The following is an 18,174-nucleotide window of genomic DNA, read 5'->3' on the forward strand; positions in this document are numbered from 1 at the left end:
CTAGTCCTCTACTGATCATTCTGTTTTCAATGCTGTACATAAATATGCTGTGATGCGAAATGCTTTGACGTTTAAAAGACTACAGCTTAAAACACCAAATGATATTTTTGTTCATGAGAATGAGGCCACATGTGTTTGCATATGAAAGTGTGGGAGTGTTGTTAGTAAGTGGTTTATAGATGGCCTTAATGCCAGCAAGTTATGGTTCTGTTCTGCAGTCAGTTCATTTAGTATTAGAAGCACAGGTATAATAGAATAAAGTGTCCAGTCACTCACTCTCATGGCCGTAGATATCCAGGGCAGAAATCGGGACACTCTGGTGTAGACGCCAGGTTTCTTGGCCATGGCACAGCCTATTCCCCAGCTCACCACCCCCACCAGACGATACCGCCTGGTCTTTGACAGGCAGTCTTCTACCACAAAAGGACCGCCGCTGTCTCCCTAAAACCACAGACGATTACAGCAGTTCACATGCACATTATAACTACCCATTTCAGGCAAGCATGAACAGAAATTCAAGTAAATGGGAATGCAATAACATATCAGTCAACCCAGTATAGGCATTGGGCACACACAGGCATTCAGATTATATGCAAAAAAACAAGCATCAGATAAAATAAAGTTTCATATGAGAACATATTAGAGAATGCAGTTCACTTATTAAAAACCCAAACACACCAGAATGCATACACACAGGCACACTCTGACCTGGCAGGCATCAGTGCCTCCTTTCTCATAACCAGCACAGAACATGCTGGTGGTGATCTGATTGTCGTAGTAATCAGGAGCATTACAGACAGCGTCGCTGATGATGGGGACGTTTGCTTCCTGGAGAACCTCTGCTTGAATACCTGCGAGTGAGAAATAACAAAAACATTAAAAACTTGGCACCAACCACCAGACGGACCAATGGACGAACAAACCGAAAACATGATGCAAACAGTGTCATCCAACATCAAAAAACATTGTAAAGCTGTAGTGAAATGCCGACTCACCATAGTAATCTACGTTTCCCCAGCCTGTCACTGTTCCCATCTGTCCGTCTATCAGTCTTTGACCATATGCTGGCAGGCAAATAGGCTGGATATATTCTATACACAAGGACACAAGCATAGGTGTTAAGATATTAGTAGACATGTGTACATAGTAATACTTCACCATCAAACACACAGTCATCCAAACCATTGCAACACCTGTCAGGACAGGGTCCCTAATCAGGGATTCAAACACTTAAATACTCTAAGCATGTTAAGTAGCACTTAAGATTAATAAGTTCCAGCTTATTATATCCTTGCATTCAGTCTTCCCATGAAAGTCGGAGATTCAAATCATCATTTGAAGGCCCCTCAGCCGACTGAGATTGTTTAAGTTGAGCAGTTGTTTCTTTGTTGTTCACTTATCAGTGAGCTTTGCAGTGTACTTCGGGAGACGTTTTGGCCCCAAGATTTTGCTACACAGTAAGCGCTCTTGAGTTTTACGCTGCTCTTTGGTAGAGGCAACAGTGGACACGATGCAGTGGCCCAGAGGAGGAGAAACTTTGCACAGTAAGGCTCTGACATAACGTTATCTTGGTGAAAGTGGTGAATTTACAGCTCACAGAAACATACTACCATACAGTCTCTTGCTTTTGTTTGATATCTAGTGTTGGTAAGAAGAAAAAAAAATCCCATCTGTCATTTGCGCGTTAGTTTACTACATTGCATGATTGCAGCTGTCACACTCAACATCCCGCTGAACCCCATTCAAACTCTCAAACTCTATATTGAAAAAAAAAGAAACGAATCATCAAAAATACATATTGAACAACCAAATCTGATTCAACTGACATAATTCTGTATCGTGGACAGCCCTGGTCTTTGTAAATGGATGCCTGGAGTAGTCACTGGCCAAGAAACACCATTCATCAACACCATATACAGTAATAATGAACTGAAACTGTAGATTTTTGTCAGTTCAGTATATTTCTAGGTTCCTACTCCCATTTTTATGTAATATCTTTTCAATTATTATCATCTGTACACAGGATAAAAGAGATCAAGTCTCACTGAATCATGCTGTCGAAGTCAAGGGTTAATTAATGAACAAAACATGTATGAAACAGGTAACTTAAAGTAATAATACAGGAGATTAAAGCTATTAACCGCATGATTTTCTATTACTCTATAAACAAAACTGAAACAGTGCATTGTACAGAGAGCCATTTGACTTAGACTATCCTTTGCTTGTGTTATTTGCACTCCAGTGGACCTCATGTTGTGGTTGTAATTACAAAGGCCAAACACTAGATGTCAGACACGACACACTGAAACATTCCTTTTAGAGTTTCTTCTTCAAGTGTCTTCTGTTGCATAATAGGACACAATAACTTTATCTAAAAACTGTTTTCAGTATGACTGTGAAACAAGTTTCATTTACCTTTCAGAAACTTGAGCCACTGTGTTCTTCCTCTATGTCTCTATCTCTTCATCATTTTGTTTTCTTTTTTGGACAGATGTAATGGTAATACTGTGTATCTGCACTGAGATATTTGTCATTTGTCTACAACCCGTTAAGTATGTTGATATAGTTTGATTAAGTTGCTGGACTGTTAAAAATGTGCAGAGCTGTGGCATACACTGTAACCTCTTTGTCTCTCAAACCAACAGTATAATGCCTGTGTAAATCACACTTATACTTCTCCTCATCCTCTGGCATGCATCAACACTGACAGTAACATAACTGACAGATGGACCACACTTTTATTAACAACTGCAACTGTCTCATCATCAACATGTGAATATTTAACTGGAGGAGTCTTTATAAGAAAGCATGACACACAGGAGGTAGTGGTGGTTACATCCTGTTCAGTGCTGATATATAACTATGTTGAATAAAAGAACTTTTGTCCTGCTGACTCAAATCTTGGAAACAGGAAACCTAAACGAGGCGAATGACCATAATGACTGACTCTTTGTGTCCCCCTGGTCCTCTCTATGTCTTTGTCCTCATCTCTAATCACTGTCATTATTTAATCAAATAATCAGGTGATTATTTGTGTATGGCGTTGTGTGCGACCTACCGTTGAAATTGAGGGGGTGGGTGAGGGCCAGAACAGCGATATCCCTGCTGTTGTCATCAATGCTAGCATCTACAAAGGGCAGGTAGCTGCTGTGGTAAACAATGGTGTTCACCTCCGCCACGTTGGCATTGACTGGTTTACTATAGATGGAGCCCAGCAGCACACGCCAGCGATTGACGGTTCGATACCGCCTAGCATGAAATAAAAAAATAAAAATCCAATTAGTCTACCACATGCTTAAAAACAAAACCTGATTTCTGTAAAAATCCAGGTTTGATTACTCACTCTCGAAAGCAATGAGCTGCTGAGACAATCCAGCGGTTTGAGATGATGGCTCCTCCACACTGATGAACTCCATCATACTCTAATCTGACCTGCCAAGGCCAACTGCCCTGCCTGGCATCCACACCTCCAACTATGCGGTCTGCTGCGAAACTGCGCCTGCCACAGTCTGCCAAGGAGACAGAAGAGAGAGTTTACTGTCTTGGTAAACTGTAGGTGAAAGATTTAAACATATATAGAAACAGAGAAAGACAGAGTATGCAAGAATGAGAATGGGTGAGTGAAAGAACAGAAAACCAGTGCCATAAAAACCTAAAAAGACCAGATCAGACCAAAGATTCACGATGAGACAAAACAGTTTACAAATGTTGCAGGGAAAAAGTTGCAGTGGCGTGAATGGACAGAAGCCATTTCTACCTGAAAAGCCGAAAGTTTGAACTGAAATACAGAGTCGCTGCTGTGGAGGCATTACACCGTCTTGTCTAGTTGCATTGGTGTAAACCACAGACAGTATACTATATATATATATCACTGGTATAAACTGGCAGGTTTTCAGAACGTTGCAGACAGGTGCATTGCTTGTGACAAGAAGAGTTGCAAGTTTCAACTTGTCTCATTGCGAATCTTTGGTCTGAGCAGGGTTTAAAGGTGTACTATGCAAATCTGTCGGTCACTGATTGTAAACACACTCGCCAGTGAAAATTAAGACAATCCCAGATTCTCTCTGGTTTGGCGTTTCACCTTGCTATGTTTCTGGTTTTTCAACACTGTATGTCTTGGATGCCTGCTGCTTACAGTCTGGCACCTGGTCACTATCTTTTCATAAAGCCACGACCTCACCTGAGCACTGGGGGGATACACGCCCATAAACATCCCGGAGACAGAAGAGAAGAGGAACATACAAAGGGCCCACACACTTCTAGCGGGTCATAAGTGATGACTGAGAGGGATTACCTCTGTATGAGTCTATACATTGTTTTTTTTTAGGAAAATCCTGCATAGTATATCTTCATTTGAATGTTAGTTAAGCAGAAAGATGGACAGAAACACTGACAGACACGCTTGGCAGGCTGAAGAGTAAGAAACACATATAACAAGGTGTATGGCCCAGCATGTGTTGAAAGATGAGCGGTGGGTATACAGTATCTGAATATAAAGTGTGCCAGTGTGTCAAACAGAAGGAGTGCAGATCTGAGCTAACATCTTACCTTGACACAAAAGTGTGAGAACCTCCCTGCTCTCACAGTCACTGAAACAAAGACAGACAAAGTTAGTAACAGCCTGACAGAGGAAAAGAAACCATCCAAACAGCAGTGCTCTCTGTGTTAACCGAGTAGACGAGTGAAAGAAAAGGCAGCAAGACCAACAGAGAAGACAGTGTGGTTGAAGGTTAGACTGCTGTGAGACAGGTGCAGGATCAAACAGGCAGGTGTTTGTTACCATGGGAACAATGAGTCTTTGATTTTCTTGCTGTAGCTGAGCTCCTGCTGTCTGACACAGAAGAACTCTCCGCCATCTCCACTGGCCTCTGGCACCGATGTCACTGAGTAATTCACCACACTAAAACAAACACACACACTTCAGTCCTGTATCACACCATGCTGCATAAAAACACCAATATAACTGTAAAAATATCTCACCTGATAAAGCCAACTTCTTCACAGCTTATGCTAGCTAGCAGCTCATTGGCTGGGGAGGAACACACCTGGCGCCACCTCTTGTGGGTCGAGTCAAATACCCGGAGACGCTGGTCAGCAGAATTTACCTGGACTGCAGGGAATGACATAGGGATACTTTTAAAACAAGCTGGATACAATAGCATGCACTTCTGCTTATCTGTAATGTATATTTTCATTTTCTCACTGTGATGATGATTGATGTTATTTTAATGAGCCCAGAGATATTTACCTGCTTCTATCCTGCTCCTGTTCAGCTACATGTGGCACACAAACATATCTTTCCCTTGCCTGTTTGTGCATTAAACCTCTGAGCTGAGTCTGTTTTGATTGGCAGCGAAGCTACTTTTGTTTTTAGCTACTGTAGAACCTTTTTAAAAATGTAATTGTCTTATATTTGTTTTTCACTCAGGTAACTACAGCATAGGGCTGCTCTGTTGTTGCAAAAATTGTTATCACAATTATTTTGGTCAATATTGAGATCACAATTATTAATCACAATAACTCATTGAATCTGGAAAAATAATGCATTTATTGCACATTAAAAATGAACTTCTCTTTTTGGATTTTGTTGAACTTTAAATATAATTTGATTGAAAAAAATTATATAAAAAAGAGAGAAATAATATCAAAAATAGGCCTATACAAAAATAAACATACCGCAAGACTTGACTTGGAGACACCCTGAGCTGTTGGCAAAAGAGCTGTGGACTGCTCTTACTCCGAGCAGCATGCATGAATGAATTAGAAAACAATATATTGGAATATATTCCTAGCTTTTCCCCTGATGGTCGCTGAATTTGTTGCTAGTCTCTTTTTAGAAATAAAGTTACTGTGAGAAGAAAAGTTGCTAAATGTAGTAAGAAAGTAGGTAAGATGGCAACAGTAAGCGCACCGCTGTAAAGACAAGGTTGCGCTGGATTTATTACAAGACAAAAACAAATCAAATGCGGTGTAGTAGTCGCTTCATCTTGATTATCTTATTATACCATAGGAATAATAATAAAACTTTGTTTTATAGCATTTTTCATGCAAAGTGCTTTACAAAAATTTCAATGTCTATGTTAAACTTTGTGTTTTATTTCTGCGAACAAACCAACAGGACCAAGCACATACTGTTTCCCCCTTGTGGAAATAAAAAAGATATGTAATTCAAGTTCAGGTAGCATTTTTCTTAATAATAATCAGAAGTTACAGCTCCTCTGTAGACATTAAGACTACAAATGTGTCCCTGTGATATCTAATGTTAAGTATAGCTGTGCCTAAAATCTGGTAAAAGACTGGTAAATAGAAATCCATGAATGTGAAAACCATCACCCTGTCCTCTTTGACTCACCATCATACAGTCCTGTGTCTTCCTCCATTGTGCAGTATGAAACTACAGAAGGGTGACAAAAACAGCAGTCACTAACAAATAATGAAAGACTGATCATCAGATTTTTGATCGTGAGCACTACACAATATAATCTACAAATCATATGTTCGGTGAAAATATGTGTATGTAAGTGTGAATGAGTAAAAGCATGTGGTCTGACCTACGGCCCAGACAGCTGCTCCGATGGCTCCCAAGGTCATCAGTGTCACACACACCCCAATCACACGGCAGGGGGTCAACACACAGGTCAGGGAGATTCCCCTGTTCCCTGCAGACACACACACATATTCATGAATGTACATACACTTATTTGACAGTATATATAAACAGAGACACAAACATGAACTGCCATATTATCCACATGCAGCAAACACAGGTGGCTGAAGAAGACTTGGGTGATGAAATCAAAACAACAAATAGTATAACACTGAACTAAAGTTAACTGTGTTGCTGCTGACAAATATATGTACATACAAATATTTGACGAAATAATACATGGCAGAAGTTGAGACTAGTATTTAATCGGGGCTCTTTTTTTGGATAACTAAGCCACCCTACAACAAACATCAGCAAAATGACTGGTATCAGCTCACTGTCCCATGTGAAGGGGCATGCTGCACATTTCCTGGCACAGAATGAAAAGTACAAATGACACTGTTTCGATCAATAGTCTAAAGTCTAGCATTTCTCCACAAAGCAAGAACAAACTTTTAAACTAGGATATAGTGCCAACTCTGCCCCGCGTGCACATACAGTATGTGTGCGCACATGCATGCGGCTGTTGCTCTCAGTATGTCCCTCTCTGCCCCTGTTGCTGCTCTGAGCAGAGTTTATCAATCTGACCCACAACTTAGAGTTAATACACATTTTCAGTGCAGACATATTATGAAATAAAAAAAACATTCATGCTGGCTCACTGTCATGGTTTACTAGGACATTTATGATGGTACAGAGCCAAAACTAATCTCATTGTTTCCACCTGTGTTTTTGCTGTTGTAAGTAAGGTCCACTGATATTTCATTCTTCTCTCTTTTCTCTTGCTTTCCTCCTCTACTGTCTGTTTTTGCTGCCTTGAACTAGTGTGGAGGAATGGAGACGAGATTTAGAAACTGAGCAAATATTATTGAATACACAAAGATCCTCTCTTCATGTGAGCTGTCAGCCTACCAGGCACATATCTTATCATTAAACACAGCTCAACTCATTTCACTTCCCATTAACAACCATTTGCACAAACGGTCATCATCAGCAGCAGCAGCAGCAGCAGCAGCAGCAGCGGTAGTTAGAGCAACAGTGCAGACAAAAGCAGGAGGCTAGGTTACATCTCTTGACACAGACACACACATCAATCTGTTGCTTTAATCTTTATGACTCTAATAAAAACTTCATGTGGCCACTAACCACCGTGCTATATTAATGGGAAAAAAAACCCAATAGGCCTTTTTCACAGAAGTCATTCTGCCTTGTCACAGATCGAGCTCATTATATTGATGAATATTCCACTATAAAGGTCCTGCACACCCACACGGATCTTTGTCAATAATTATGGCTTATTACACTTCTGCTTATCAAATTAAAACAAATCTAATCAAATCAAACTACACTTTATTAATATAGTACCTTCCATACAATTATGCAGCCCAAAGTGCTTCACAGAGCAGGATTAAAACAGCACAGAAAAAGTAAGTAAGATGTTCAGTCAGTTTAAGTGTATGTGCTGTATTCAAAAGATTTTAACCACTTTATCTTGCCATCAGACAGCCCTTTCAAAAAGAGAATTGCAAGTGAATATCTGGACATCACAACAATAAGTGATAAAATATTTAAAATAAATAACATTTAAAATAACAAATTCATACAAAAAAAGTAGAAAATGCCAAGGACAAGATTTAAAAACAGGGGCAATAAATGTACCATTATGTTAAAGCCAAGCTAAAAGCATGTCTTAAGGTTTCTTTTGAAGATGCTCAAGTAGACTTGAGCAGCAGTGGCTAAACACTGATTCCCCATGAATTTTTGTTGAAATCCTAGGGACAACCAGCATGCTAGCAGTAGAGGAACTGAGAGACTTACTAGGCAGGCACATATCTAAGAAGCATGTCTGAGAGATAAGCTGGTGCCAGACCATTTGGTGATTTCAAAACTACTGAAAACTAATCTTAAAATCAATTCTTAATCTGATAGGCAGCCAGTGCAGTGACTTAAGAATAGGAGTTATATGTGCTCTCTGTCTCAGCTCTTTTGGGTAGATCAAAAAAGGCAGCATTACAATAGTCAAGTCTAGAGGCAACAAAGGTAACAATGCGTATGTTTTTCTGTGACAGCCTGAGAAATAACATATCTAACCTTAGCAATATTTCTAAGGTGATAAAAAGGAAAGTTTGGTGATATTTCTAATGTGTGATTCAAAGCTGAGGTCAGAGTGCAAGATAACCCCAAGGTTTAGACCTGCTCCGTGGTATGGAGAGCTAATGACTGAAGGTGTAGAGACAGTTGTTCTCTCTGGGCTTTTGCCCCAAATATTATGATATCAGTCTTGTCTTCATTCAGGAAGTTAACTGACATCCATACATTTATGTTGGGTGCTGAAGCTGGGTAAAGCTATTAGATGTATGTGTCATCACCAGTAAGTACGTTTTTTTAGCCTAACAGGTGCAACTTACAGGAGACTTTACCTTTTTTCACAGCAGACATTTTGACTTGTCAGGAATAACAAAGGTGTTGCTAATAACATGGCTGCATTAAATACTGTATAAGTATTCAAGTAAGCCATCACAGTGTGACGGTAAGCCAGCATGCACAACACCAGGCCCCTGAGCTATGGAAGCTGAAGGAAAAAAATATGGTGTCCCTGCTGAAAGGACAAATGTAACCTTAGGTTATGTACATTAATATTAGCTATTGACTGTATAGTCTGTGTTTTTGTTATAAAAGAGCAGGAGAACTGAGCTGCTATGGAAGAAAGTGGACTTTATGTTTATTACACTGCATGAGACACTCAGGAGTGTAATAGTAATACTTTCCATCAACGTGCCAGGAAACAACTGGAGATACTGTAAGTATATGAGTCTTCCTTTCTAATCAAAGAAAATACTCTACATGCCAAGTTTCCTTCCTGCCAAGGCCTACCTCCAACATGCTCTCAATCTTATTTTCTTTAAAAACAGTTGAAGGAAAGAAATCATATGTAAATGTACAAAGGAAAGTTGTTTTGTGCTCCTGGACAGTTTTTCAGGATATTACCCACATCAGTTAGTGAAGAGGCATTTTTAATTTCCTCTTTAAAGGGGGGACAGCAATGCTGGGCTTGGTCAACATTTAACAAGTCATGCATGTGAGTCTTTAGGTTAATTTGTTAACACACGCAAATACACACTCCACTAATTGCTTGAGAGAGCCCACTTGCAACCTCTGGGAGTTGACTACCACAACCCAGCACATCTCAGCTACTTGCCTTATACTCTACCGATAGCTACAGTCAGACATGAACACAGCCTCTGATTGGATCAACAAAGGCATCATGGACGGCAACAATAACTGTGTTCGACACAGAAAAACGGATTAATAATCACAGAGGACATTCAGTATCGGATTTAACTTTATGGACATATTTTACAAAGACACCACAGTTCAAAGATGAATTACAAAGCTTCTGAAAGGGATGAGATCACTGAAACGGCACAACAGTTAGCAATAGCTTCTGGGCTAAAAAAAAGTATCTCTTGCATGCAGCCTTCCAGAGATATTTAATGTTATAAGGTTATGTCGTAGATGACATTGTTAACTTCAGAGTTAACTTCTAAAGTGTCCAGTGTGTTCTCATCAGTCCTGCTCAACAACACTCAGTGGTGAGACAGACTTGTACATGAAGCTCAGGTGGAAAAGCTCCACTTCAGTGATAACGTACTCAGTTTATTTTCAGATAATGTTTCAACTTATGTGACATTTATTTTTCATTGCATGATCAGACAACTGCATGAGGTGTTCCACCTGCCAGAAGACAGAGTTTACGTACCACGTGCAAGCGTTAATGTTGAGCCCTGGCAACTCTTTATTTATTTCATTGTTTTTTCTTCAAAATTAGGCAGTTAGTTACTGGTTAATGGGTTAAGGGCCGTCAAAAGCATAATTACCTGAAACTGACATCCCTATGAGGCACTAACAGTTATCAACTCAAAGTTAGTTTTCTTTGTTTATGTGTAGACTCCTGAGTCTTGTGTCCCGAGCTGTGAAAGTAAACAACTACAGGAATGACAAGGAACCAGTGTTGTAGAGGACCACTTACACTGTTTGGTCCCACTGTTGCCGAATTTCTATGTTGTTATCAAGAAACAGGATAGCTGTGTAGACCTACTAATCCACTGACCCTAACCTCCTTCTAAGCTATCTCCTCACATCTGCTCCCTCTCTCTACACTGCAACCTCCCCCTGGCCAACTCTACCTGCACTTTGTCTGCATCTGCCTCTGTACCCATCTCTCTTCTTCCTCTTCCCCCCTCTTTGTGCCTCCTATCTGCTCCTCCTCCTCTTCGGTACCTGTCCTCCCTTCCCCCTTACTTCCTCAGACTTGCAAACATTCAGTCAGCATGATAATGATGTTATTGTTTCTTGGATTGTAAAAAAAAAATTGATTTATAACTGACCCAAAGGTCAGAGAGCGACAAGGAGAACTGAAGCAGAAAAATGTGAGCGAGAAAAAGGAGTGAAGACAATGAGTATCTGATGAATGCCAATGGACATGTTATCTGAGGGACATTCCAGGCTGCTGTTCATTCTTTCAGATTGTGTTTTCCAGGAAATACTCCAACATTTTCTCAACTCCAGCACATACACACCTACACTAGTGCTGTCCACCACCCTTGTTTCCAAACTCCATTCTTCTTCTTTCTTTCCTGATCTCTTCCCCCAACACAGCACTCTTCCCAATTAAATTGCAGGGCAGAACAAGCACTCTATTGTGTCCAGCTCTACCTGAGACCACCCTCTGCCGTGTGTATGTGTGTCTGCATGTGTGTGTCATGAGTCAGGGTTCTGCTGAAATCACTCTGCTATTATGTGAAGGTGAGTACACTGCAATAGTAAAAGTTGGTAGACAGTTGTGAGTGCAGTTCAATGAATGTTAGATATAAGCTGTATTATAATAATGTGAATACTGTAGAGCTTTAGCGTTATGTTTAAAGATTAAAACAGAGTTTGCCAAAGCAAGTCAGAGTTGTGAAATTGGATTGGACAGTGAGTGTTATTGTAAGTGTTGATGGAATGTTATATGAGTTAATTGATAGCAACATTTACTCTGTCTACAATAAAGCTGCTACGATAAATTGATAAATCAATGAGTTGTCAACTATTAGATTAATTGCTAACTAATATGATAATTGATTCCAGCTTCGTGATTGTGAATATTTTCTGGTTTTCTGTACACCTCTCTGACAGTAAACTGAATGTCTTTGAGTTGTGGACAAAACAATACACTGGAGGACGTCATCTTTGGCTTTTGGAAACACAAATAGTCATGTTTACTTACAGCCTATTCATTTAAAAACCAATAACAATTTGACAACTTGACCAAAAGATGTGATCAACTGAGAAACGTTTATACTTTCTTCAAAATTGTAAACAACAAACTTACTTATGCTCAATTTATGCACAGCAAAATATGCATTTTCAACAGATGGTATACAATACATGGTACACAATACATCACTGTTATTGTTGTCCCCCAGGAATATTTCACAACCTGTGGTGAACATTTAGGGCTTCCACAGCGTGACTAGATAGTCCGTTGCCGTGGTTTGTTGCTAAGGTGGTAAATAATGCTGGCACGAGAGGTACGAATTAGTCATCACGTTCTGTTTCTGACCCATCCACACAAACACACTGTATATACATACATTTTATTCTGGGTTATTTCTGTCTTCATCCATGAGTCACATGACCAGACAGAAACAGCAGGATGGAAAAGGTTCACTGTGTCATGACTCACTCACTGGGATGTTGGGAGGGATACCCTTAACTTTGCACGCATCACGCCCACCCCCTCTAGCACCACACTGTTGGGTGAAGCAAAGCAGCTGTGTACCAGATGAGATATGTGGACACTTCCTCCCCTCACCAACATTGAGAGAAAAAATGCACAAAATGCACAGACAACACATTCCACTTTACGCAAAACAATCCTTTTGTTGGATAAATCAGCCAAGTTTTCTACTAAATGATAAGTTAATCTGTAATTTAAGATAAAAAAGAAATAACACATCATATGGTATTTTTCTCATATGAAAGCTTTTTAGTTTCAGAAGTTTCAAAAATGCTACTGACAAATTGTAACTGTTTGTCTTTGAAAAACTTATAAACAGAAAAGGGTTTCTCAGAAGTCATGGCTAGAAGCAGTAGAAGTCTATTTCCCTGTGGTGAACCCTCAGGCACTCTTCTTTTTCAGAGTGTTGGTCATATAGGTTTATCAGACAAATCAATCCAAACTCAAGGTCTGTAAAACCGAATCACAATGTTTGTTTACAGTAACTTCTGGGTAAAAACGTTCTGTGTCACGTAGATAAATCAAAACAGCACTGAGTAAACGCTGCCTCAGGTGGTTCATTTTTGGCCACCTACAAAAAGGCCCACCTGAAAAAACCAACATTAGTTAAGGTTATGCGCTACATTTTAAAGATTTTCACCGCTTTACCTTGCCATCAGACAGCCCTTTCCCACAGAGAACTGACGCCGTTCTCTCAAAACCACCAAACTCCAATGACAAAAGCAGTAATTTTACTTCGCAAAACACAGGACTTGGAGTTGGGGTGGCGCATTGATACAGTGGTAAACATTGTTGTCTCACAACAAGAGGGTTCCTGGCTCTAACCCGGGGAGGGGGATTCGAACCCAGGGAGCTCCTCCGTGTGAAGCTTGTTCTCCCCATTTCAGGGTGGGTTTTCTCTGGGTACTCCAGCATCCTCCCACAGTCCAAAGACATGCAGGTTAATTGGTGACTCTAAATTGGCTGTGAATGTGAACAGTTGTCTGTCTCTTTGTGTCAGCCCTGTGATAGTCTGGTGACCTGTCCAAGGTGTACTCCACCTCCCACCCAGTGTCAGCTGAGATAGGCTCGAGCCCCCTCGCAACCCCGTAAAAGGATAAGCGGACACGGAAAATGAATTAACAAATGAAAACAAAGGAGTTGCTGGTCTACCTGGTCAACTTGGTCTACCTCGATTGGTTAGTTTGTAGGGTACAGCGGTGAAAATATCAATATAGCCTTCACTTAAACCGATATTTCTTTTTTTGGGGTGGCTAAAATAGGTTTTGCTGCAGCCCCTGTCCACAGCAGTACATTGCTTAGCTTCCTTGCCGGCAGCTTTAGTTTATCAAAGACACTAGCAAAGCAGCACAGTACATAAAATTAGCACAGCAGAAACCTCAGATAGGTAAGACCATCATGTTTTACTATATATATTACAGTTATGGCTGAAATTGACTAAAGAAGTAAACGCAGTAAAAGTCTGCTGATTTCACATATCGCCACAATTAAATTAATGACCGGTTGTCTATCCAGGAGTAATTGTTGTTGATTGTTGTTGACGCCATGATGATTTTAACCTTTTTTTCACAGTTTGCTCTGTTGTCATGGAGATGGGTCTGACATGCAAGCTAACTAACTGCTTTAATTTAATTAATATCACTTTTATGGCCTCTTGTTTGTCATGAAAGTTAATTTTTGACCTTGAAAACAGAAGCCGATGTGCATGTACCATGTTTTGTTGTTTTACATATTAGGTTTATGTCTATCAGGTCTCTTGACCCACTCTACACCTCACTGCATAGTCAGCATCTGGTGAATGATCCTTTGTCCTCTTAAAGGCACTGACATTTGGACTTTAGGAAATTAGTGTCAAACCAGGACAATCAGATTTTCAGACTTTGAATACAAAAAGGAGTTAAAATGACTTCAAATTGAATACTCAAGAATCTTTCCTTCCTGAGTAGACTGATGTGAATCTCAATGTGGTAAGAGTGGTGTAAAGCAAAGATAACAGTATAGAAGCAGAGGAAAACCTCGCACACACAGAGATGAAGACAAAACAGCAGCTCTGACTCATACTTGTAGTGGTTGTCATGGCAGAAAAGTAAAAATAAACACAACGATACTGTGCCGTAAATATTAGTTAGATTAGAAATACACCCTGCCCTGTGTAATGGGACTGTTTATGTGTGATCGTGCATATCTGTGTCTCTGTACGTGCTCACACGTGTGTCACGCTTAAGGTAAACACAGCTTGTTTCTGAAAACAGATGATGTCCCACCTAATCTGAGCACAGACTCACACAAAATAAGCCACACCATATGTGCCCCTCCTTGGCGAGACTGTTTCTCTTGTAATTACACACACCAAAGACGCTGCCTGATTCATTGCATCTGGGTGAACTCCCTTCAGTCAGAAACTACAAAACCAAACGTTAAGCTGAACATGTACAGACACAGAGCGTAAGTTACAGCACAGCAAGGACACCAAGAAAACCTATTAATGACAACAGCAGAAGACAAAGAGATGATGTCAGTCTTCAACTAAAACTTGATGGGAGACTACTGGCTTCATCGTACTGGCACTCAACTTGTCCCAACGTAAGGTAAGTGTGCTGTTGTCTGGCGGGGTTTTGGGTAAAAACATATAAAAGGTGAATTTATTGTCTCTATAAAGTGGCCAGCATTTGAGTTACACAGTTCACACTGACAGGAGTGCTTTCTAGCAACAGTAAAATAGAGCAAGTAATCTTATCTTTACTTCCATAACAGCATCATATAATAATTAGCAGTAAACTCATTAGGAGCCATAAGGCTGCATATCTGTCCAACACCTCCAACACAGCATTATAGCTCATGCAACGTAACAGGACAGATGTGGATTCTCTGGTTTCCTTTAAATGTGGTGTTTACTGATGGTGATGTGTTTGCTGGAGGTAGGAGAGCTTCATATTGACAGCAGCATGGGTACAGTGAGTTTGTTTATGACTGCCAGCAAGGGCATAGGTTTCATTTCAACATTTTTGGGGGGACACAGGGTCTTCAGGCAGAAGAAATTTGAACATCAGAGACTTAATTTCCTGCATTCTGTTAAATGTAATGCACCGATTTGAGCTTTTTCTGCATCAATTTATGGTGTAAATGTCTTTAAATTTGTCCAACTAGAAGTCCTCTGCTGCTGTCATGTGGGGGTGGGGGGCAAATGCAAATGTTCTAAATGTTGTGAATATTAAGTGAGATGAGACCCTCCCCCTCTGAATCTATTTGCTGCAAGTATGTGTAATTTGGTTAAAGCACAATCCCAGTTATCAACATTGTGTAATTGGGTTGGGAATCTTATTGGATGAAACAAATATGTTAACCAACCCACTCATATGTTTTCCAAGCTGAAAGACAAACTTCAAAAATACAGCCAGAGATCATCGGAGAGAGACAGCCAGTCAGCTCTGAACAAACCAGTTAATGGTTAACTGTCAAGTGGACTGATGTCTGGTCCCAAATACAGAAAACAGGCAACATGAGCTGCTGCATGACCAGCACAGCATTTTAATCTCTGTGTGTGTGCGTGTGTGTGTGTGTAGAGGAGGGGTGAAGAATGAGCGCAAGAACAACAGTGTATGTAACATGTGCACTCACCCATCTTCCCCTCCGTCACAACTTTCTCAGCATACATCTGGATACAGTAGGAAGCAGACGGCAACAATAGAGAACGATGTATCTCCTTCCTTCCTTCCTTCCTTCCTTCCTTTCTTCCCTTCCTCCTAGTCTCCTTGACTCCTCAGGGCAGGTGGTCTGAGCCCTTGGCAGTCACTTTTGCCTGGTAATATAATATTGAGGGTCTTAAGTGAAAAACAAACACAATATTGGAGGTAAAATGTACATTTGTTTCAATAAACATCTGTCAAAAAGCTAACCAGATAGGGGTGGGGGGGGGGGGGATCACAATATTTTGCATGAGGATACTGTATCAATACATGGACATCAAGTACTAATTTCTAGTTACAAAAAGTATTAATATTGCAAATGCAAACCAAGCTTTTGAAGTGAGATGAACAGACTGAAAACCTAATGTTATTTGATAAAAATATGTTGATAAAGTTTTCCTTTGCAGACAATTTGCATTTAAAAAAAGATAATATATTGCAATATATCGCAATATATGGTATCGTAATACTCATATTGTAACACATTTAAAATTGCGATAATATTGTATCGTGACTTGAGTATCATGAGAGTATCATATCCATATTGTGGGGCCTCTGGTGATTCATATCCCTGAGTTAGACAGACTTATAAAATATAAAGCTTGAAAAGTTATTAAGTTTAGGTTTGCTAAATACTATAACACTAATTCATAATACTACACATACTCACTACAACAAATAATATTACTTAAATTTTTGATCGATATGCTCTGAAGTACAAACAGGTTACATCACAGGTTTGTTTCAGAGCAGTTGTTTTCGCTTTGTGTTTCGTTAATTCACACACACAGACACACACACACACACACACACACACACACAAAGACCCACCCATCCAGATCACCACATCTACTAACAAGCTCTCATAGTGTAATGTAATATCTCTGAGATAAAGAAACTTACAGTGAAAACACAATTGTATTAAGTCTATGTAATAAATTACTTTTGTAGTAACAGTATTCACTGTCCTCCAAACAGGAGGTCACAGTCATACATGTATGACACCACTGGGAGCAAATGGTCACAGAGGCATTATTATAGGGAGTTAAAGTGTATCTATAAAAGCTATATAAAACTTTAACTCCTATTGTATATCAATAAGCAGTGCAATTTACAGGTAACAATATTTTAAACGCCTGTAAAATCAATATAAGTTAGACTGCAGATGTCTTAAGATGGAGATGGTTGAACAGGCTTAACAGACTAATGAGCATTAAAAAGGTTCAGCACGATAAACTGTAATGGTGACGTAAATAAAATTATATAAACTGGCTACTTTATATTTAATTTCAAACAGCTACTAAAAACCTAGTGTTCATAGCCTAGAGTCAGGTAAACTTTAAACATTTAATGGTACTAAATTAAGCAGCTAGCTCGCTAACAGTGTCTTTTCAGAGTCAGCATGAAACTACAGGACTGAAACAAGTGACTCACCTGTCTTTTCTTGCAGCAGGTGGATTACTGGCCTCCGTTAGTGACAAATATCTTTCTTTAGTCCGCTTTAAAGAATAATAAAAGCCCAAAAAACACTTAAGCCTCGAAGACAGGCGACAATACTGTTTAAACGCCAGCACAGATAAATCCCAGTTTGCAGTAAATCCTTTTTGCTCTCTTCACAGGTTACTGACCCCAGAGAAAGAAGAAGGGGGGAAAAAAGAGCAGCAAAGTCTCCAACGACTGTTTCTATCAGCCAAAACCACCGACGCCCGCTTCTAACAGAAAAGAGAGAAACATTTGGAAGACTGGACTAATTGAGACAAAGTGTAGTGAAAGTTTATCCCAACTTTTGTCGGTTAGTGTGGTGGTCCTGTGTGCGGTCAGCTGCGCAGACGAGAGGGGCGCGAGTGACGTCAGCTTACGTCTGAGTGGACAAACAGGGCGCGAGAGCTCTCAGGCTGTCTGAGCATGCAGACCTGCTGCAGGTGTACACACTGTCCTATACTGTGTTAGTAGTTATATTCATATACAACTCAACAGGGACTTTACTGATTTACTGTTTTGGTTTTTACTTTTAGCAAGTGTGAGTCATCATCATGTCTCTGTTGGTACAACTGAGCCAG

The 18,174-nt window shown here is 39.9% G+C and overlaps 1 protein-coding gene across 2 annotated transcripts; it reads right to left on the minus strand.

Moving 5' to 3' along the window:
• Positions 1 to 12: 12 nt before the first annotated feature.
• Positions 13 to 17,735, minus strand: hpn (hepsin). Of its 2 annotated transcripts, none has more exons than XM_050047143.1 (12): positions 17,549 to 17,735; positions 16,047 to 16,227; positions 6,552 to 6,659; positions 6,353 to 6,394; positions 4,981 to 5,110; positions 4,781 to 4,900; positions 4,549 to 4,589; positions 3,344 to 3,509; positions 3,059 to 3,249; positions 996 to 1,091; positions 709 to 851; positions 13 to 441 (listed from the first exon to the last, which is right to left on the minus strand). In XM_050047143.1, the coding sequence occupies exons 2-12, from the start codon at positions 16,081 to 16,083 to the stop codon at positions 112 to 114; spliced, it is 1,404 nt and encodes a 467-aa protein (XP_049903100.1). In that variant the 5' UTR covers positions 16,084 to 16,227; positions 17,549 to 17,735; the 3' UTR covers positions 13 to 111. The 2 variants fall into 2 exon arrangements, with proteins under 2 accessions (XP_049903100.1, XP_049903101.1); XM_050047144.1 differs by having other exon boundaries at positions 16,047 to 16,249.
• Between the last annotated feature and the right edge of the window lie 439 nt (positions 17,736 to 18,174).

Source organism: Epinephelus moara, chromosome 6 (assembly GCF_006386435.1).
Source record: "Epinephelus moara isolate mb chromosome 6, YSFRI_EMoa_1.0, whole genome shotgun sequence".
Classification (NCBI taxonomy): domain Eukaryota; kingdom Metazoa; phylum Chordata; class Actinopteri; order Perciformes; family Serranidae; genus Epinephelus; species Epinephelus moara.

Bases quoted from the DNA above. Each gene is read 5' to 3' on its own strand.
- hpn (XM_050047143.1), bottom strand. From the start codon at position 16,083: ATGTATGCTGAGAAAGTTGTGACGGAGGGGAAGATGG. The intron at 4,901-4,980 runs GTGAGATATTTT...TGTTTGTTTTAG, and splicing joins GAAGAAGTTGGCTTTATCAG to TGTGGTGAATTACTCAGTGA. The intron at 3,250-3,343 runs GTGAGTAATCAA...ATTTCATGCTAG, and splicing joins GCAGCTCATTGCTTTCGAGA to GCGGTATCGAACCGTCAATC.